This window comes from Falco rusticolus, chromosome 9 (genome assembly GCF_015220075.1).
Source record: "Falco rusticolus isolate bFalRus1 chromosome 9, bFalRus1.pri, whole genome shotgun sequence".
Lineage (NCBI taxonomy): Eukaryota > Metazoa > Chordata > Aves > Falconiformes > Falconidae > Falco > Falco rusticolus.
Genome location: NC_051195.1, coordinates 48,768,840 through 48,788,807, shown reverse-complemented (window position 1 = coordinate 48,788,807; position 19,968 = coordinate 48,768,840). Strand labels below are relative to the sequence as shown.

The 19,968-nt window shown below is 54.4% G+C and overlaps 1 protein-coding gene across 6 annotated transcripts in view; it reads right to left on the bottom strand.

The window, feature by feature from the left end:
* The window catches only part of RALGDS (ral guanine nucleotide dissociation stimulator), a 61,500-nt gene that overhangs the window by 22,531 nt on the left and 19,001 nt on the right, over positions 1–19,968 (bottom strand). For 2 of the 6 annotated variants that reach the window (XM_037400892.1, XM_037400894.1), the window contains exon 1: positions 3,045–3,334. The exons of 2 other annotated variants lie outside the window; for them this stretch is intronic. In XM_037400892.1, coding sequence (XP_037256789.1) covers positions 3,045–3,227 — 183 coding nt within the window. In that variant the 5' untranslated portion in view covers positions 3,228–3,334. Of the gene's footprint in view, positions 1–1,482; positions 1,644–3,044; positions 3,335–19,968 lie in introns of those variants that run through there. 2 more of the 6 variants (XM_037400898.1, XM_037400895.1) reach the window with 2 other exon arrangements.

The window sequence follows — 19,968 nt, the reverse complement described above, 5'->3', positions numbered from 1 at the left end:
ACCGCCGGCTCCAAACCTTTCTGGAAGGGAGCCAGAAGGTAGGTCCCCATCCAAGAAGTATCAACAGATGATGTTCATCTGGCAAATTGCAAGGGGCATATCAGGTTGTGCCTGGGGGAGGAGAACAAGCTGGGAGAAAAGGATCTTCTTCCAAAGGCACCATAGGAAGCTAAAAGAAAATACCTTTTAAGAGATATCTGTTCCCTTCCCTCGCCTCCCTCCCAGCTGTAAAGAGCAAGCACTGACCTCCAAGGCATCTGGGCTGAGCAATTCAAGTTTCTGAGGATGCGTTTAGCAACTGAAAATCTCCTGATCGTGCAGAAAACAAACAGAGCCAGATTCACAGGGACACAAGTGGCTTTGCTATGCGTCAGCTCAGCCACTTGTCTAGAGGTTCGCAACATCAGCCCCATGAAAGTTTCAGTCTGTGTCATCTGCAGGGGTGCTTATGGCATGATTGTCCAGCAAGGGCCAGGAGGAGGGCCACCAAATTCACTCTGTGGCTGCCACTGGATAGGAAGGGCACTCATTGCTGATTTGGGATGGACTGGAACTGGAAAGGCCAGAGCAAAAGGTCTGCAAAGCTGCTCTGCCAGTCCCTTGCTTCAGACAGTCTAAATTTTCCATTCCCTGTGGTTAAAATCACGGTGAGAACACCCAGTAACACGTGGCCATGAGACCTTGAGTAGGACCTCAGAGTGATGCCTGGGTGATCGATACTGTTGCTGCAGGAGACATCCAAAGAGCTGCCCTGCTGACATCCGCAGGGGCTCAGCTGAGGAGTGGAAAATGAGATCCACATTCTCCGCAACTCGCCCAGCAGCTTTCCAGGGATCCTCTATTCCCTGTGGGACCAGACTATCCGCCTCATAAACTGGCACAGCTCCTCCAAAAACAGCTCTGTCCCAGCACAGGGGACGTGCCGAGCCCAGGAAGCGCAGCTCCCTTGGGCAGAGGTGTCAGCCCAGGGCTCCCATCAGGGACTGATGGCAGCGCTATCAACGGGGCTCCACAAAACACCTATGGTCTCCAGGGGGTTCCTTAATCAAATAATCTGCCTTCTCCCAGAGTGCATCTTGCACAGTAACTCGACCCGAGGATTATAACCACACCAGGCTGCTGCCAGGACAGTTGTCACAACACTGAGACTCTTATTTTCCTTCCCTCTGTTGTGCACTGCGATGCCGGCCAGCATTAGTGAGCAACGTGGAAGCCCACACATGAGAATATAGTAGAGATTAGTGGCTCCCTGAGCATCTCAAAGCTTCTCGGGAGACAGCAGGTCACTATACACCACTCTGGGATGTAACTTTTCTTGCCACCGCTTGCAAATGGATGCTAGAGCGAAAGGAGGGATCTGTTGGCCAGTTGTTCAGGGCTGGCTCCAGGACTGTGCTCTGACCCTCACGCAGCACAGAGCCACGTACAGCCCAGAGGGGAAATATGGGCAAACCAACCTCAGAGGACCTGGTGGGTACTCACCTCTCTCTCCACCGCGCACAGGTGAGCGAGGGCTCGCTCAGGAACAGCGGGGGCCATGCTGAGCGCCCCCCAGCCCTGCTGACTTTTCCTTTGCAGCCCCCATCACCAGAGATGCTGCCAAACCCTCTCCAGCACTCCAGAGCCTGCTCTGCTTGGGGTGCACGGGGGCTCGCATGTGCCAGGCAGCCTCCCCCTGGGGTGAGAGGAGCAGCACGCTGCAATCGCCCCCTCTTTTCCTCCCCCTTTCCCACTCCTTTTGCTCTCTCTGCCAAAAGCACGGCCCCTCGGCCTCCCGGAGCGCTGCGGGCCGGAGAGGCTGGACTTCCTGCCAGGCATAACACGAACCAGATGATGTTCTCCATGTACTCTGGGCGATGTCAGTACACCCACCCCCAGGAGAGAGAAGCAGGGAGGGGGGGAAGGGGGGAAAATAAGCTGGATGGAGCTTCCATGAACTCTCGGCAGAGCTGATGAGCCCCAGCCACAAAGCCAGAGGTGAACAGATACAGCCGGAGCCGATAATCCCAGCGTTGGCTAGCTGAGACTCGCCATCACAGGTCATGGGATAAATGGTTTAGTGCTGGGAGAAGGAGCCGGCACCCCTGAAATGCTGGCTGCCCTCCGCAGCTATCTGCACAGCAACCCAAAAAGGTTTAGTGGCGATTCCCCTCCTCCAGGGAAGCATCCAGAACAGAGAAGCACATCTGGAGCTGGCTCTAAATCCCAGCAAAGCCAGGCTTGGTGACCCTTGCTGGTATTAACCCCTGCACCACCAGCACGCCCGTAGGCCAGCCCGCAGCTCTTGGGCGCTGACATGCAAGCACCACCTCTAACACCAAAACCTTCCTCCAGCTGAGCTTCTCCCAACACGTTTGCCCCAAATCAATGACATTCCTGGCACACCGAAGATGATCATTTATTCTAAGAAAAAAAGCACAGCTCTGAGTCAGATTATTTTGGGTGCCTCCACACACAACTGCCATCAACAAACCACTTGGGCTGAAACCTCCAGGGAACTGGTCCGACCCTGAACCGCCAGGCGCCGAATCCAAAGCAGCACAAATATTTTGCATCCTCCAGCAAAGTCCTCCTGATGCCTGTAGCCTTCCCAGAGGACACTTTTGCGGTTTGGCCAAGCCTGAAGCCTTTACGAGCAGCTCAGATCACAGCAGACTCCTACCTCCAGCAGCAAGAGTCTCAAATAAAATATTAAAAGCCCCGGTTTCAGCAATCTGCCCCGTTTCCCGGTTGTTTGGAGGGAAAGCGTCTCTGTGGCTTCTCCCAGCGGAGAGCCTGGCAGCCTCCCTGCCAGCCAGGCACGGGGAGAGGGGCAAACCGAGCAGGGGCCCCCACTTACTACATACATTGCAACAGGGTTACACACAGCAGGCAGCCTGCAGCCACCCCCTCACCAGCCTGCGGGCCAGCTTTGGCCACTCCACCAGCGAGATGGCAACCCCAAAGCAAAGCGGGGTGTGCGGCGGGGCCCCCTCCGCGCCCCCCCTCCCCAGCTCACCGCAGCGGTACCACCACCAACCGCCCCCCCCTTCCCCCGCTCTCACCTCCAGCGGCGGCAGGTCGGGGTCGAGCTGGGTGAAGCTGTGCAGCACCACGGGGCTGCTCTCGCCGGCCACCTCCAGCCTCACGCCGCCCCAGAGGCTCCGCGCCCGCCGGCAGCCCTCGAACATCCTCTCGGGGGCGGGCGCGGCCGCATGGTGCGGGGGGGCGCGCCGGCGGCTCACCATGGGCAGCGCCGCCGCATCCCCGGCGCCGCGCTCCGCCGCCGGCCCCGCCAGCGCCCCCGGGGGGGGGACGGGGCTCCGCCGGGGGGGGTGGGGGGGAGGGGATGCCCGCGGGGAGACGCGGAGCCGGCGGGCAGAGGGGCGGCCGGCGGGATGGAACGGAGCGGAGCGGCTCGGGAGGCGCGGCGGGAGCGCCCGCAGAGCGGGGCAGGCGGCCGGGAGCCCGCAGCCGCCGCCGAGCAGCCTGATGTCACGGCGGGGCCGGGACGGAGCCGGCCGGGCTGCAAAACCAGGCACTGGATTCCTGCCGCTGCCTCCGCCCGCCCGGGGGCGGCACGGCTCGGCACGGCCCGGCCCCCGCGGGGGGGACACCGCACCCGCGCAGCCCACGGAAACGGCGGGCGGGGGCTGCGGGAGGGGCGAAGCCTGGAGGGGATGGGGGTGGGAATGGGGATGGGGGGGGCGATGCTCCAGGAGACCCCCCCCGAGGGGGAGGATGCGAGCAGTGGGCTTTTAACCGGGGGGGGGGGGGGGGGGGCGGGGCGGGAGGGAGCAAAGCTGTAGGGGTGACAGCGGCTCTGGAGAGGGACACTTGTATCCCCAGGGGTTCGTGCAGCACCCAGAACTGGGGTTCACCCACCACCACCCGAAGAAAAGTCTTAAATCCAAGCGCTGGAGCATTAACAGCGCGTGTTTGTGTCCCAACAGACAAAGTTTTCTCACACGGCAGGAGCGCAGCCCCCCGCCAGCTGTGCTGCTGTGCCGGGAGCGCTGCCCAGCTCCGCTGCCCGCAGCTGGACGGTACCGGCAGCATCCCCGGGGGGATGAGGGGACGTGACCGGGGCCCCGCAGTGAGTCAGTGCCGGGGCAGGGTCTGACACCCCCACCCCCCCCTTGCCATGCACCGGCAGGGCAGGGAGCAGGGGCCAGGGCACCTGCGCTTGGCCCAGCAGGGACCCACGGTCTGGGGGGACAGTGGGGACTCAGATCCCACTTTAAAGAGGCCCCAGGCCCCCAAGACGATGCTGAAACCCTGTAACATAATTTTGTTTTCAGAGGCAAAGAGGAACAGGCAAACCTGTCATTAGTCACCCCCCCAGCGCTGAGCACAGCGTGCTCTCACCCTCCCTGGGCTCTTCCTCTTCCCTCCTCACATGCTGCCCATAAACCGTGTCACAGGGTCTGGGCAGCTGCTGCTGACACCACCAAAACCCAGACTTTTACGCCTCAGCTCTCTGCGCAGCTGAAATAACATCAACCTCCCAGGGCCTTCCAGCCCTGCGGCTTTATTCCCAACGAGAACATGGAGCCGATGCTCACGCGTCCAGCTCTGCCCAGGGCACCGGCAGCTCCTGCCTGGGCAGGAAAGGATTAACACAGCTGCCAGGGATGTGGTGTGCTTCCAACTTGAAAGTTTACCAGGCAGAAGGATGAGTGAGGACAATGTGGGCTATTGTCCTCCTTATCTGAAGCCACAGAGGGTCAAGGGGACTCCCTGGGACACCCTGGGAAAGGGGAGCCAGCCCTGTGCCAGGGCTTCGCGCCCCCGAGGCAGCCCTGCACCTTCCGGATGCTCTCTTAGCAGTGATGCAGATTTTAGGGCTGCCCAGGCGCAGAGATGAAGCCCCGATCCCTGCCCCGGTCACCCCACGGTGCCAGACAGGTCACCTGAGCTTTCTCTGCTGCAGAAAGGACACAACGATGCTCCGCACAGAGATGTCCCCAGACCCACCGGCAGGTCATGCAGAAACCGCGTGATGCCGCAAGATGTGCTATGAAACGAGACCGGTGGCGTGCATCGGTTCACTTGGCGCATGCAGAAATCAGAGGCAGCACCAGGTTCTCCAGCAGCAATCAGTTGCCTCTCTGGGCTGTAGGGTCTCTGGGAGGGAGACGGTGCTTTTCTTCGGTGTTTATCTCTTAGGGCAGTGTAATCACGGCCCACCACTGGAATTGCGTGGCACTGCTCGAGTGCACGTAATAACAGCCCTACTCATTTTCAGTTGGCAAAACCCTTCAAAACCCTCCAGCTTCATCTGACCTCTAAGGAAAGATGCAGCTCTGTTTGATGGGCAATTTTCACCGGTCCCTTGGTTGACCACTAAAGATGGTTTCAGGGGAGAAACACTTCTGATAATGGATAATAAATAATATAAGGCAGGAAGGCAACTGCAAGGGTTTAAAAATAGCCAGCCAGTTTCCTTTCTCCTCTCCTGGGAACCTTCTGGGTCTGAAAAGCAAAACACTCAAAGCGGGGTCAGGAGCCCAAGTTCAGGATGTTTGCTCAGTGTAGCTAACCCCAAACACTCAGCCGTCAGGGACCAGGCTCTTGAAAGTCATGAGATTCAAAATAAATAACTTTGCAGGGCTTCTTATTTGCCTCTAAGCATACAGCCACAAGGGAACATGCAGTATCACACCCTCAGGTTTCTCTCCTGCACCCCTGAAGGTCTAGAAATTGAAAATAGTGAAACAGAAAAATGCAATTATTTTATATGATGTGACTCCCAGAGCAGGGGATTTAAGAAAATGATCAATGACTGACTCATTAAAAAAAGAAAATCATCAACAATTTACACTTGGCAAACCCAGCAAAAACTTTTCACGACACGCTGAGCATTTGCATTGACGCCAGCTATAAATGTCCCATCAATTTAGTGGGCGCAGGAGCAAAGACGGGTGCAGGAACCGGGAAATCCCTTACTTTGTTTCTTTCCACCACTCTGCAATCAGCACTTGGCTGAATAAATACAAGCCCATACGGCCGATACCTACAGATCACAAACCTACGCTCCTCTGCCGCAGTCTCCAGCCTGCAGGCTTCCCTGCACGGTGAATAATGTGGAGTGGGTAACACCGAGAGGCTTTTGGAAACTCTTAGCTAGTTCCCTGGTTTAGCTCAATCCATTTGGGTCAGGATTGAGATCTTAGTTTGTTTCTTAGTAACGGGGCTCAGCGCAGACCCCAAGTTGGCTCTCCCTGTCTCGTACAAGCTCTTAGATGCAGCCTTCGAGCATCCCCCTCTGCTCCATCCTCCAGCCCTCCCAGTGACTGCCCTCCTTCGCTTTCATCTCACTGCTCCACTTCCAAGAAGGGCTTTCCAGCGTATTTCCTACAGGACAAAACTCACGGTGACCCAGTTCCCGTGCTCAATATTGCTGGGTTTTTTTTTCTTCCATCAGGCCACGGGCTGAGCGAGCGAGGCTGCCCACCCCACAGCTTTGCTCAGCCATGCTTTAGCTGCCTCCTGCATGGCATCAGGCTGCCTGCAAACACCCCCCTGCTCCTGCCACTGCCCCGAGGGCATGCAGCAGCACCGCCTCGCAAAACCCCCATTTTCTTGAGCCTCCGCGATCCTACAGCAGGGCAGATGCCAGAGGAAAGAAGGAAACGTCAGCTCCCACCACAGGAGGCAAGAATTGGGCCCAGCCGCCTCTCACAGCCCCTCTGGAGCATCGCACAGCACCAGCTTTCACTGTTCGACGAGAGTGACGAGGGACCCAAACCGGCAGCCCCCCGATGGGAACCAGGCTGTGCTGTCTGGGAGTCACAACGTTATCCAGTCTCTGTCCCAAGCTCCAGCACCAACTCACGAGGCGCATTGAGTAAATCCCTGCAGTGCCCCGTGTCAGGCTGCTCGCCATAAAATGGAGACGGGAACACTTCCTTCTATTGTAGGGGCTGGGGAAGCCCTTCTCATGGCTGTTTGTAAGGCACGTTGGAGGAAAAGCACTACCGAGAGAAAAGAAATAGTAACTAAAGGTCAGGCTGTTCGTTGCACTTGCATTTGAGTCCTAAATCAAAACTTTTGGGGCATTCAGATTTTAATTTGAAAGACTTTCATTGCCACTTCCCAGTCTCAACTGGAAAATTATTTTATAAGAAATAATAATAAACTAGTACCCTCTTTTCTACTTCTGGACAAAGAAAAAAACTTCCAGGCTTGTGCAAGAAGGGGAAATGATGTCACTGTTCCTGTCACTGCTCCATTCCGTACAATCCACATAAAGATGTCAGGTTAGAGCAGTTGCTCCCAAAATTTGGGGACCAGCAGATCACAGCCAGCCCTCAGTCCCTTGCAGTCCCAATTCAAACTTGCAAACACCACCCATGCCCCTGTTTAAGCAGGTTTTAGAGGTGAGCCACACACCACTTGCCACGGCTTATAGCAAGCTCGGATTTTAGAAATTCTCTGCCAAGTATTTCAGATCCAAGGCAGTTGGATCATTCACTCTGCCTCCAGGTTTTGGGAGTTTCTCAGGGCCGATCAGGCACTGTGAACTCTTTGTGCTGGCAGGGAGGAAGGCTGACCCAGGCTCTCCTGCACTTTGTGCCCCTTCTGACAGTGGCACCTGTTCTCCAGCTGCAACATCCCCTCCTCCCTACGGCCCCCCACGGGCAGCTACCGATTAAGCGCCGGGTTAATTCAGGAACGCAGCTCTCCTCCAGCCTCTCCGAAGCATGCCAAACGTCTAACACAGCGAGGCAAGCTCCTAATTATTGGCAGTTCCTAGCAGAGGAAGCACACCAAATCCCCAGGCAATTAGGATCTAAAACTCTCCATCCAGCTATTCTGTGTTTCATTTCCTGCAGCCCCTGCGCACAGCTGGGCTATGGCATCTCCTGCGGAGACTCCAGCCTCCTGAAGCTCAGCAGCGACGATGCAATTATGCCACAAACCTCGGAGACTCAAGAGCTTGCAGGAATATTTCTCCCCAATGCAACAGCTGGGTGGGATGGCATGAGAAGTAGTGTTTGAGCATCTTTCATTACAGAGTGGCAAGTGACAACACAAACCGCTGTTTTTCAAGCTTGCTGACCTCTAAAAGCTCAGCAGAACCAGGCCAATGTGGCAGGGCAGGATGGAGTCGAGCCACTTTCTAAGAAACAACTGACCATAGCATGCTGTGTGCTGGCATTTCTGGGGAGAGGCGCCTTGATGCCTTCGCGGCCATTTAAATGGAAAGAAAACACTCAGAAAAATAAGAGGCAAAATGTAACTCCTAACATTAAAACATGCCCAGAAAGCCAAAGACATCAGGGTCCATCTTGTGAAAAGCACCAAGAGACCGTACAGCATTTTGCAGGGCACTGGTGGCAAGGGGATGCAGGAAAACAGGCATGAAGGCTTGCCCAGAACTTGCTGTTTGGAGAGGATCACGAGACACCCAGTGAGTTTTGTCACGGACCATCCCCACGCTGAGAGGGAGCTGTGGCTGCAGCTCGGGGCTGCAGCGTTTTCCTTTTCCACGTGCTTCTCTGCTGCCGGCCGCAGCGTTCCCCCGAGTGCCGAGCTCAGCAGGCATTACGCTGCTGGAGCCTGACACGCTGCAGACACGCCAGAGCTCCTCTGGTAAAGACTGTTTCTTGAGCTGTTTGTCTTTAAAGGCAGCTTTTATCTCCCCATCACCTTTCTGCCAGCATGTTTCAGTCAGCTCTTTTAACAAATACCACCTAAGGTGCTTAAAACCAAAAGAAAAACAGGAAAAACATTTTTTGGTGTTGCTTAGCGATCAGCGTACGGTGAGTGCAAGTCTCCCAGGTGCTCAGAGTTATTGCAGTTTCCATCCTTGCTCGCATGGGTCCTCTGCACAACAGTCAGGAAAAGAAAAATCACCAGGAGAAAATAGGAGAAAGGTTACGAAGCCACAAAAATTGGCAGGGAAAGATGGGAATGGGTGTAGCCCCTGAAGATAGAGGAAACTTGTTTATGAAATCAAACCAGCCCTTTTCATCTACCAGAAAAATAAAATGACATCGTGAGATTTCATTACATATTGGAAACACGTATCTGATCGCTGATGTTGGGCAAGGTCCAATGGTGGCGGTTTCACTGGCAGAGCATCCCGAGACTTCCAGGGTCCCCCAACAAGTCCCCCAACAACTGGAGTCACTTTTCCACCACCAGCTCAGCACCCTGAGCCCCTTGCATCCCAGAGGGTCCCTGAGTGCTGCCGGCCCCTGCCCTGCCCTGCTCAGACACGGGCGGCCAGGGGCTACGCCGATGCACAAAGCAAAGTTAATCTGCCTCCAGCTACACCACTTCCCAGAAGAAACACAACCTATCGGAGAATTTACTGGGCATATCTTATTCCCTTTACCACAACCTTCAACAAGGGAGGTTGCATGCTGGATTTTCTGTACACATGACTGTTCCTCGCCCCAGCACCTTTGTACTGGGGCCAGACTGGGAGCAATAGCTCAGTTCAAGACACTGCTCTGTTGAACACACAAAATCTGTACTGCAATGACTGGCTGGTGGCTGCCTGTGAAACAGGGAGCAGCATTGCCCACTGCTACAGCTTTGGGATGCTCATGTCATTGCTTGGGCAGGGCTGAGTGGCCCCATCGATCACTCCCACCCAAACCCCCTTCCAAATCACCTGGACAGCAGGAAGTGCTCTCCATGGTGAGGCTCATGAGTCCAGGTGGAAAATAAACATAATGAAGCTCTGGCTCTGCTCACCTTTCAAAAATACAGTCAAGGGCAGGCAGTACGTTTTTCCACTGACAGCCACCAGCCAAAATGACACCTTCAGCTGAATCGTGTAAAAGGAGACTCTCAGAAACAAGAGGCTCTGGCAACCAATCAATAAAGAAATCCCAGCGGATAACAAAGAAACTTTGCTCATTAGGGTGCCTGTCCTCATCATCAGCTCCTGCCTCCCCCAGCACACTCTCTAGCCCTGCTCTCACCCGTGCCTCCCCCGGCACCACCACAGCCACGAAGGTAGCACGTACACCTGCATTACCCACACCAGCCAGGGAACTGGGACCAGCCCTCGGGTCCCACTCTCCAGTCAGGGGAATGGAGGGCAGCTTTATTCCGGCTGTCATCCCAGTGGCTCTGCTCCTGGGCTAGGGAAGGGGAAGAGAGGCTCATCCCCTGCCCTCTGCCACGGTGACAGCTCCTGCCAGCACGTATAGGGCATTGCTGAGCGCCTGCACTTGCCTTATATCTGGGGATGTGCTGTGACCCCACGCTGCTGTTTGCCCTCCCTGGGGACGGGGATGCAGGTTTGCATCTGTGTGACTACCCCAGCGTGCTCAGACTTAGCTCCCTGAACCTGATCAGCGCCATATGCATACATTTCCCCATCTCTGGAACGACGTATCTTAACGCCCGTAGGGAAAGGAACGGTGCCATGAAGCTGCGAAGAAGTCCAAAAGTGATGCCAGAGCACAAGCACAGGGAAGCAGCACAGAGAGCTGGTATGTTGCACAAGACTAAATTACGTCCAAAGACTGGCTAAAACATAAGAGCCAAACAGGCTGCAGCAAGATGCTGGGCTGCAGAGCTGATCTGATCTGAAGAGCTACAGGTAGCAAAATAGAACAGATTTACATGTAGCCTCGGTTTAGAACAGTTAGCCCAGTATAGGAACAGGATGGAACAGATCTAAATGCCAGATCCTGGAAATAAGTGAAGCAACAGGAAGGTGTACCGTGCATATAACATTAAAAACACAAGTAAATAACTGAGGTTACTTAAAATAAGAAATCCAGTTAAACAGGAACAAAGCCCCTTAAGGGGGGATAGGGAAAAGGATGTTCCAACAATGGTCCTGTATCTCCTTCGGCTGCACAAACGTCAGGGAAAGCATACATCAAAACCCAGACGGGTTGGAAAGCCGCCGTGAAAGCTGCAGGAAAGCTGACTTGATCTGAAATGAGGAGTGAAACCTTGGAGCCGGGCTCTGGTGGAGTGAAGAGCTGATGTGATTGAAAGTGAGCAGCACAGAGAGGAGCCAGAGGGGCCGGCGCAGCCGCAGGGATGAAGGAGAAGGGAGAGGAGCTGCAGAAGGAGCACAGCAGGAGGGACGTCCAGCAGCTGGACCAGCAGCCAGCATGGCTGGGTGCTTGGGGCCGGGTGCTTGCTGACGCCGTGTGGCCCCTGCCAAGTTATTTGGGCCAAATTCACTTCGGTCTGGGCTGGGGCACAGTGAGTGGACACCAAAATATTCTGTTTTAACAGCCTGAGTACACACTCACTGGTGTCAGCCATGTGAGAGTCAGGAAAAGAGGCTGGCAAGAGCTGGAAAGGGAAAGTTTCATCGCCCAGCCCTGAGCCAGGTATTGCAGAGATGAAACAGTCACATGACTAAAAAGTCAATTAAGAATTGTAAAAGTCTTTTAGTATTCCCAGGTATTGTTAGTCCCTCAGTCAAGGATGTTCAGAAAAAAAAATGTTTTTCCCTTCGGTAATTACCACTTTAAAAGGTTTCCGCTCCGCATTGTTTTAGCGGGGGGAAGTTATTCCAGTGCCTCGCTCAATGGCCAGCAAAACTCTTTTTGTTGTGGGTTTTTGGCATGGAGGAGCAATGTTCTTTCTTCCAAACAATACTGTACGCCAGTGGCCGAGGGCCAGATTTATCTCTCGGTTACAGTGGCACAAATATCAACAAACTCGGCAAGCGTCGCTGAGTCACACCATGGTGCTGAGTCCAGCCACGGTGCTGCTGACCCTCTCGACATTCCACCTCTGGGTCCATGATTTATGCTGTTTTTACTTTAAATCTTGGCTCCAGGAATCACTTTGAGTGCTAAAGAATTTCAGTCTTCATTAAAATTAAAAGGTCAGCCTGTGAGCACTGAAACTACTTGTGTTGTTTCCTACGGTTTCACGTCTCGAGATGGTCTTTCATGCCTAAAAATGTACAAACTGAGAATGAAAATGGTTTTGTGGTTGAAGTGTTTGTAAGAAGCATCTCCCACATGGATTTCTGGTGTCTAATAATACATGAACTGATGCGACAGATGTTTTGGGGCATTTACAAGATCCTTTTCCTCCTTTCAACCATCTAATTTCATCATATTTGCACAGACTTAACTATCTGCAAGCCCTCAGCCAAACTTGTGTGAAGCGGGCCAGCAGGTTCAGAAGTCATTTGGGAGAGAGGACACAGGCAGACAGACATGACAGCATTAGCCTGATTTTACGTAATTAGATTTTAAGAATTTTCTGTCCCCCTAATTGCAAGGAAAACAGCTAGAAAACATGAGCAGAGCTTCTGCAGGAGGATCAGGGACCAGAGAGTGAGCGAAACAAGCTGTTCCATGAGGGTCTCGCCCAGCTTCAGTGAGACTTTCTGCAGCAGCGAGGCAGCATCCTGCCCCCCCCTGAGCTTCTCCTACCTTGGACTCTCACGGAACAGAAAGCACAGGATGATTGATCAGTTCCTGAGCAGCCAGCATCATTACAGGTCAATTTTTTTTTTTTAATCTCAGCAATGAACATTATATCCCTATCTCTGGTTAATTACCCATTGCTATGTGAGCAGCGCTGTTAAGGAGCAGTGTGTTTTTATGACACGTGGATGCGCAACACAGTGGCACGCAGGTGCAGCACCAGCTGGGACACCCACTCAGTCCCCTTTTTGCAAAAGCCAGACCCCTGGAGAGCTTCCCTTTCCCACCTTCTTGCCCCGGTGGAGGTTCACCAGCTTTTGCAAAGCTCTTCTCCAGAGCAGGCTTGCAGCAAGAGGGCTGGGGCAGTGGGGCGATCGAGGGCCCCTGGAAATGCAGGTGTGTTGTAGGTCTTGGATGGAATTTGGGGCCAGGCTGCAACCAGCTGGACTGTCAGCAGCAGCCAGGTCTCCCACACTTGGGGACAGGGCCCTGCCTTGTGCTGACCCCAAAATAACTGGGGATGGGTAAGCAGGGCCAGGTCCCTCCAGGGGCAGGGGCTGTGGGTGCAGAGGCATCCAGCCCTGTGCAGTGGGAAAAGGTGGAGCTGTGCCCCTGTAGCTTGTCCCTGTGTTTCCCCCATTCCTCTGCTGAATAAAAAGGGAAATCCGGGATTTTCAGCTGCTTTTGATTCCCTCTTGCTCCACACACAGCAGGGTGGGAAGGGATTAGTCTCCATTTCCTGGCTCCAGACAGCTCAAAGGGCTGCCCAGGCAGGACCCCCCCGGTCAGGGGCTCCCCGACCCACGACCACGATGCTGCCGGACCCCTGCATCACTGCAACAGTTGGCTCCATCCTGCCTCCCCCAGTCCTCCGCGCATCTCCCCAGAGACCCCGGACATGCCTCCCAGCTGCTCTGGTCAGTCAGCTCAGGGTCTGGCACTACAAACCACGTTCCCTCCTTCCTCACTGGGCTGTGGTTTCTAACTTGTACTTGGTTTCCAGCATGGGAAGTAGAAGTGCTGGGCAAGGTACGGTGATGAAAGAAAAACCCAGACTCTGAGAAATGCACATAGGAACCTAAAGGGAGAAGAAAAGAAGAAAAGGAAGAGCAGAAAGGGGCTATTTTAAAGGTGGGGTTTGGGGGCTGTATCCTGGCAGGCAGGAGAGCAAGCCCCCTCATCTTGAGCCACCAGCATCACCAGGGCGCCCGGTTTGTTTCCTTGTCAATAACATCACAGCTAGCCAGTGCCAAGATTGCCGCATAGCTCATCGCAAATAGCTCCTCAACAGCTCCAAGTCAAGGGCCTGATCCTGCTGGCTGTCCTCTGGAGCTCAGAGAACCCTCCCCCAAACTAAAGAGGTGGATGGCAGCGGTTAGCAGGACAGTATCAGGGATTCCCCACTCGAGCTGCTGCCAGAGGGAGCGAAGACCCAAGGTGTCCAGCCACCGAGTGCTGCCCCAGCCCCAGCACACCTGGGGACAACCCCAGCACGAGCTCTAAGTCAGGAGAGGGGCAAGGACACAGGACAGAGGAGAGATCTGCATGACTCTGCACACAGACAACAAGAAAATCAACAAAGCAGCCTTTGGATGTAAACAGCCCTTGGGGTTCATAAAGTCAAGACCTCACTTTAAGATAGAGGAAAATTCTTACCATAGAGGCACAGAGGAAGACGAGCACCCGAGACACTGCTCACAACCAGCATCTGCATGGAGGTAATGCCTGAAAGCCTCAGCTGTGGACCACAACACAGGGTGTTTGCTGCCGTGCCAGCAATGTGCTCCCCTCTCCAGACACCATGTGTGACGCCACACACATGACTCCAGAAACTGGGAGTTAAAAATACCAAATATCACAAGTTCTGCCCAAACCGAACCACCAGCCTGCCGGGTCGCTACGTTACAGTGTCATATGACACAGCTAAGAGCTCTGCCACCGGGCAGAAGGATCTGGTGAGAGCCACCTCCTCAGGGCAAGACATAGCCAATGGTTTCAGCAGTGGTAATACTAAAACAAAGCAATTCAAGCACTCCAGGTTCACAACAGGCAGACCCAACACCAAGCTCTATCTTGGCTGTCCTCTGTTACTCGGGTTGTAGCGTTTTACCACCTCCCAAGCACATTGCACTGAAACCAAAGATGCTATTTGCATCAAAATGGCACTTGATAGCCAGCACAGTGGCCAAATCAAGCTGTTTCAAACCAGCGCTCCTGGCAAGGTAGTCGCTTAGCATTATTTGAAGCTCACATGGCTAAATTCACCCTTACCCAAATGCAGCAGCAGTGCCTGCCTGTGCTTGGCAATGCTTAAACAGTTGGTGTCGTGCATGGGGACACTAGTGCACAGTGAGGGTCAGGGGATCCACCGAAGCCACGTGCTGGCTTGGGAGAGGTGCTGAGCGCGCCGAGGCACGTTGGTGCTGGCCAAGGTGCAGCCGTGCAGTGACTGTGTGCCGACATAAGGATGTTTTCAGCAACGCCATGGACTGCCAGAGCGAGCTTACATCAGCACGAAGCAGTGCCACCCGCGCCTGCGGCAGCAGCCACATCTGAGGGCAGGCAGGGTCCGGTGCAAGGCATTTAACCGCACATCAATGCACGCAGGGCACACCTCTGCTTCAGTATTGCCACTCAGCTGTCTCAGCTGCCACGCAGCCCTGGGGCTCACTGTCTGCTGCCAAACATGGGGTAAATAAACCGGGCCAGCTCTGATGGAGTCCCTGGATGGAGATGCCCAGGGCTATATCCACACTCTGCTGTCACATTTGTGACTGTAAATGGGGTGAAACCTCTGTTTCCCTGTGTTTGCAGCTGGCATATTTCCAAATCAAGTGGTTGTATTGATGACAGCCTTGTCCCCGGGCCAGCTCCGCTGCAGGATGCGGCACGGGAAGCTGTGCAGAGGAGGGATGGGGCTGCACTGGCAGGCAGGAGACACGCACACCTACCGACTCACAATCTCCGCTTAGGGAGAGCAGTATAGCCAGGGCTGAAGTGCCCCTGTGCTCTTGCAACGACCCCAAGCAGGCATGCAGCAACCTGCCTTTGACCATAATGTGCCAAACCAGTCAGTAAACGGTGTTTGCCTTGTTTGAGCACACATGGGCACCGAGCAGCACTGGCAGCCCTCACGGTGCACTCCTGCAACAGCTGCATCTGCAGGCGCTGCTCAGAACCCCAATGCAAAGTGACAGGTGACAGCAAATTGTATTGACGGACTCTTATTGAATCAAACCGTCAGGAGGCAGCTGCTCCGCGGCCCGCTGCCGATCTGCCGTTCATCGGGGTGCCCAGCCTCGGGGTGTGGGGATGGAGCCAACTACCGCCAGCAGCACATGGGCACCAGGACCAGGCATCTGCCTCAGCGGTGCCTGGAGCCACAAAAAATGCTCTGCCAAGTTTGAGGGTCCCCAAGGTATCATCAGGATGGAAAAATGAGAGCTGTGAGCAAGAAAGCCAAAAGCACAAAGAAGAGATCCCATTTCACTGGAGAAGGGAAAGTGCAAGAAGCAGAGCCTGCACCTCTTGGAAATACACGTCTGCAGAGTAAAAACTGCAAGAGGAGCAAGCTCTTACATTGTCCTTAGATTTCAGAAAAGCTGGCGCTAAGGGATAGGAAGGAAAAGCAAAGCAAAGCAGAGAAACACTCTGGGATGTCACCTTGGACATCAATTTATGTCCTTAGCTAGAGACAGATTGCAATACCACCAAAACTGGTGGGTTTGCCTTGATTTACACCAGTAGACGATGTGGCACACAGTATTTTACCCGATTTGATTTGCAGTTTCTGCTCCGCAGCTAGCGCTAGCAAGCACAGATCCAGCCAGGCCACTTATAAAAATATGTGGAAAGCAGATCGATTGAACAGTTGCTGGAAACTTCAGCTCCTTCTGCACTTGCAATACACAGAGAATCAGCATTGCTTTAATCGCACCAACAACTCCATCAGGGCAGCAGCAAGAGTCGGTCGGGCAATTCCAGCCCTTGCAGCGGTGGAGTGCCAGCAAGCACCCGGCACTGCTGCACACGCACAGCAGCCACCCGGAGGTGGCACTGGTGTGATCATGCCTGACCAGCCAGCTACACACAGGGCAAGCAGAGATGCTTGGTGAGTATCACACATCTCAAAATCTGCAAATAGGACATCGCAGGGGTGACCGTGTTTGGACTGTGATGACAAACCTTCGGGCAGGATGAGCCCCTGAGGCAGACGGTACCGCAGGGAGTTGCAGCAGGCGCTGGTCGAGGCTCCAGAGGTCTGCGTTTTTATTTCACTTTGGCAACCCTCGTCTGCCTGACCACATCAGCACAGTCCTGCTAACTGCTTATTTAAAGTAACCCTGAAATTACTGGCCCGGCACTCCCATGGCTGTGTTTCACTTGTTTACTCCGTCGACAAACACAGGCTCACACAGAGGCTACAACTCTGGTTGCTTTAGCACTGGTGGACCAAATGTAGCAGTAATCGGTGACCCTTTTCCCCATCCCTTTAAGCCAGTGTAAATCCTCAGCTATCACACCAACCATTCCTTCTCTGAAGCCTCACGAAGGGCTGGAAACGGGGACTGCCGCCACCCCAAAAGCTGCTGGGACAGCCACAGAGACACCGCCTCAGCCACCAGCCAGCCAAAGGTCGCCCATCGCCTCGCACGTTCACAGCTCACAGGGGTCCAGCCGGCTGATGGGGCAGCAGCATCAGTCCCAGGGGAGGGTAAAACCAGCACAGGGGTACGGACATGGCAGAGGGGTTACACGAGCTGTCCCCGGCGGCTGTGGCAGCACTCCATAGCACCACTGCAGGGGCCACCAGCAGGCTTGAAGCTGCCCCATACACGCACGCAAGGCGTTAGATGGGCTCAGCCTTCAGCCTGGCCAGGGCAATTCCCAGAAATCCCAAGGCTTTACAGTGTGCTTCTAAGTTTCTGCCCTTACAAATGAGAATTCAACCTGGGAGACTTTTTCCATAGTTTCTAATTTTCCCCAAGGACACAGAGCGATGATTTGCCCAAGGGAAAAGGGGAGTTTGGCCAAGGGCAGGGATGGAGGGATTTGTTGTTTTGACTGTAATTGTGGTCAGGAAACAGTCCTAGCGCTCATTTTCAGCTCCTCCCTCTCGATAACATCTACCATACGCAGGCAGTGGAAAAGAAACAGCCTTTGATATCAACATGACAGAGTTTGATTCATTGTGGGGCTGTTTGCAGCTATCACTTCACCTCAGCGCCCGGCACACGGCATCAGCCTTTGATCAACGCGAGCACCAACTTGCAGCCCCACTTGGCTCTTGGTGGAAGCCCTTCTGCTGCCGAGGGGCACAGGCTGGCAAAGCTGCACTGGGGAAGCAGACGGATGCTGCTGGGGCTGGAGCTGCTTCTGGGGCTGCTGGAGATGTTAAATGTCTTGACCCCAGCAGGGCTACACCAGCAGGACAAGAGGCTTTCACACCGTGCAACCCACCCGCTCACCAGCTCACCCCAGGGCCCAAAGGCACCTGCTGCCCCACGGGCAGCCCCCCGGAGGGAGCTCAGCCCCACTGGCCCAGCACAGGGAAAGCACCTACCAGCCAGCCCTGGGGATTCAGCCTGCCAAGCCTGGCGAGGAAGGTGCCTTTCCAGCCCCTTCACAGAGCCATAAACAGGAGAGCCGTCCTCCCTGCTGTGGGACACAACCCTGGAGGCACCACACTGAATCCGGCTCTGGTGCCCGTTGACTAAGCAGATCCCCTCACCCCTTGGGGCATGGGAAGTAACACCATTCCCACCCACTCCCTGGAGGATTAATTTACACAGCACTTCAAGGTGATACTGGTGCTGCACAGGAACAATAGAAACTGGAAATTAGCAGCTCGTTACTGCTGATCTGAAAGGTTTTCTTCTATGTGCCAGAGTACAGTGTTTCACCCAAGACACCTGGGTTGCAATCAGCTACGCTTAAAGCTCAACTGAACGAGACCTCAAATGCAGCGGGGAATCAGCCTGTGCCACAGCAAACCTGGGAAATCATCATTTGTTCCCATCTCCAGCTCCTCTGAGCCTGGCTTTAAGGTCAACCCAAGCTTTTATCTGCTCCTGTATTCTAGTACGCTGGGAAAAAAATAATATTAGAGGAATAAATTAGCATGTGAAATGTAATTTAACTAATTAGTCCACTGGAGTGGAAAATATTTGCTAACCACTTTGAAGTCAAACCTAACTGCGCTTATTAGGACATCACAGAGGGGAAAGGAAGGAGGCAAAGGTGGGGAGGCCACCAGGACAGGCTCTGGAGGATGCAAGTGCCCAAGCAGGACACTGAGAATTTCACCTGATCACTTTTCTTCTCCCTCTGTAGAGCCGCACTAAGCGTCCAACTCGGACACAGCTGTGCTGGAGGAGACCAAAGGCCATGCTGCACTCTCCTCGACTTGCCATTTACTGGGCGTTGCAACAAGAGGGTATTTCCCACTGATTTTCACTGTGACACAGGGCGGGGTCAGTTGCGTGGCATTGGCCTGGGATGCCCAACCATGACTGGACCAGTTCACCAGGCAGGAGGGATGCGCTGGGACCACGGGGCCTGGGCAGCAGCCCCTCACCACCACAGGGCATCAGCTCACTGGTGCCTCCCAGCCCTGCAGGCTCCCACTCCCAGGGAGCGGATATTGCCAATTAAGCTGACAAACCAGCATGCCATAAAAGCTCCATCATATTAGGGAACTGCCTGAGATGCCACAAAAAGCCGTTATATCACTTGCAACAGTCCGTTCATTGATTTCCCCATTTCCCCGATATAGAAACTGTTGCTCTTTTATTAGCAAAGCTTTGGAAATCCCTACCCATAATAGCAAGAGAGGCACCCTGGGAAATTTTGCAACTGCTGTGACTGAATTATGAAAGGGAGGGATTGACAACTTCATTGAAAGCTAGCAAGGGAGAGAGAAACAAGAACCTCCTCTGCCCGACACACACCACCATGTTGGGGGTAGCCGGAGGGGGGGGGCGTTCCTCTTCCAGCTGGCCAGCCACTGGACACGGGCATGGGCAACCCATTTCCATCACTCCCAATGCTCTACTGCCTGCTGGTGACATGCTCCCCAAAGAAGCCCTATTCCTTGATGGGGTAGAGCAGTTTTCCTGAAAAACAAGCAAACCGAAAACCCTGGGGCTCACGTCTTTGTGAAGTGTCCCAAGATCTGTGCTTTGCCTGGCTCCTTTCCTCCTTTTTGAGGCCAAAGCCCTGCTCCCCAGGGAACCCAGCCTGAAAGGGGTCAGTTGCGCGTTCACTGAATGGATTTGCAGCACGAAGAAAGCCCATCTTTCAAGCCAGGCCTTCCCACAGATACGGCCCAACTGGGGATGAAGGCTGATGGGCAGATCCTGCAGGAAAGGTCCACTGAGCTCCATTTCCACACGATGCCTTGCACGTGCAGGAGGTCCAGGCCAAAGAGATGGCAAGATTTGTCCTCCAGGGAGAGGAGAGACCTGACAGCAGCCCGGGCACGCCAGGTCTCAGCAGGAGCACACGCAGCGGTGACCAGATGCTCCTGTGGCCCCATAAAAGCAAGTGCCAACAGGAGTCAGGGGCGCAGCAGAACACAGCTCTGCTCCCATGGCTTTCGGCTTTGCCTCGTGCC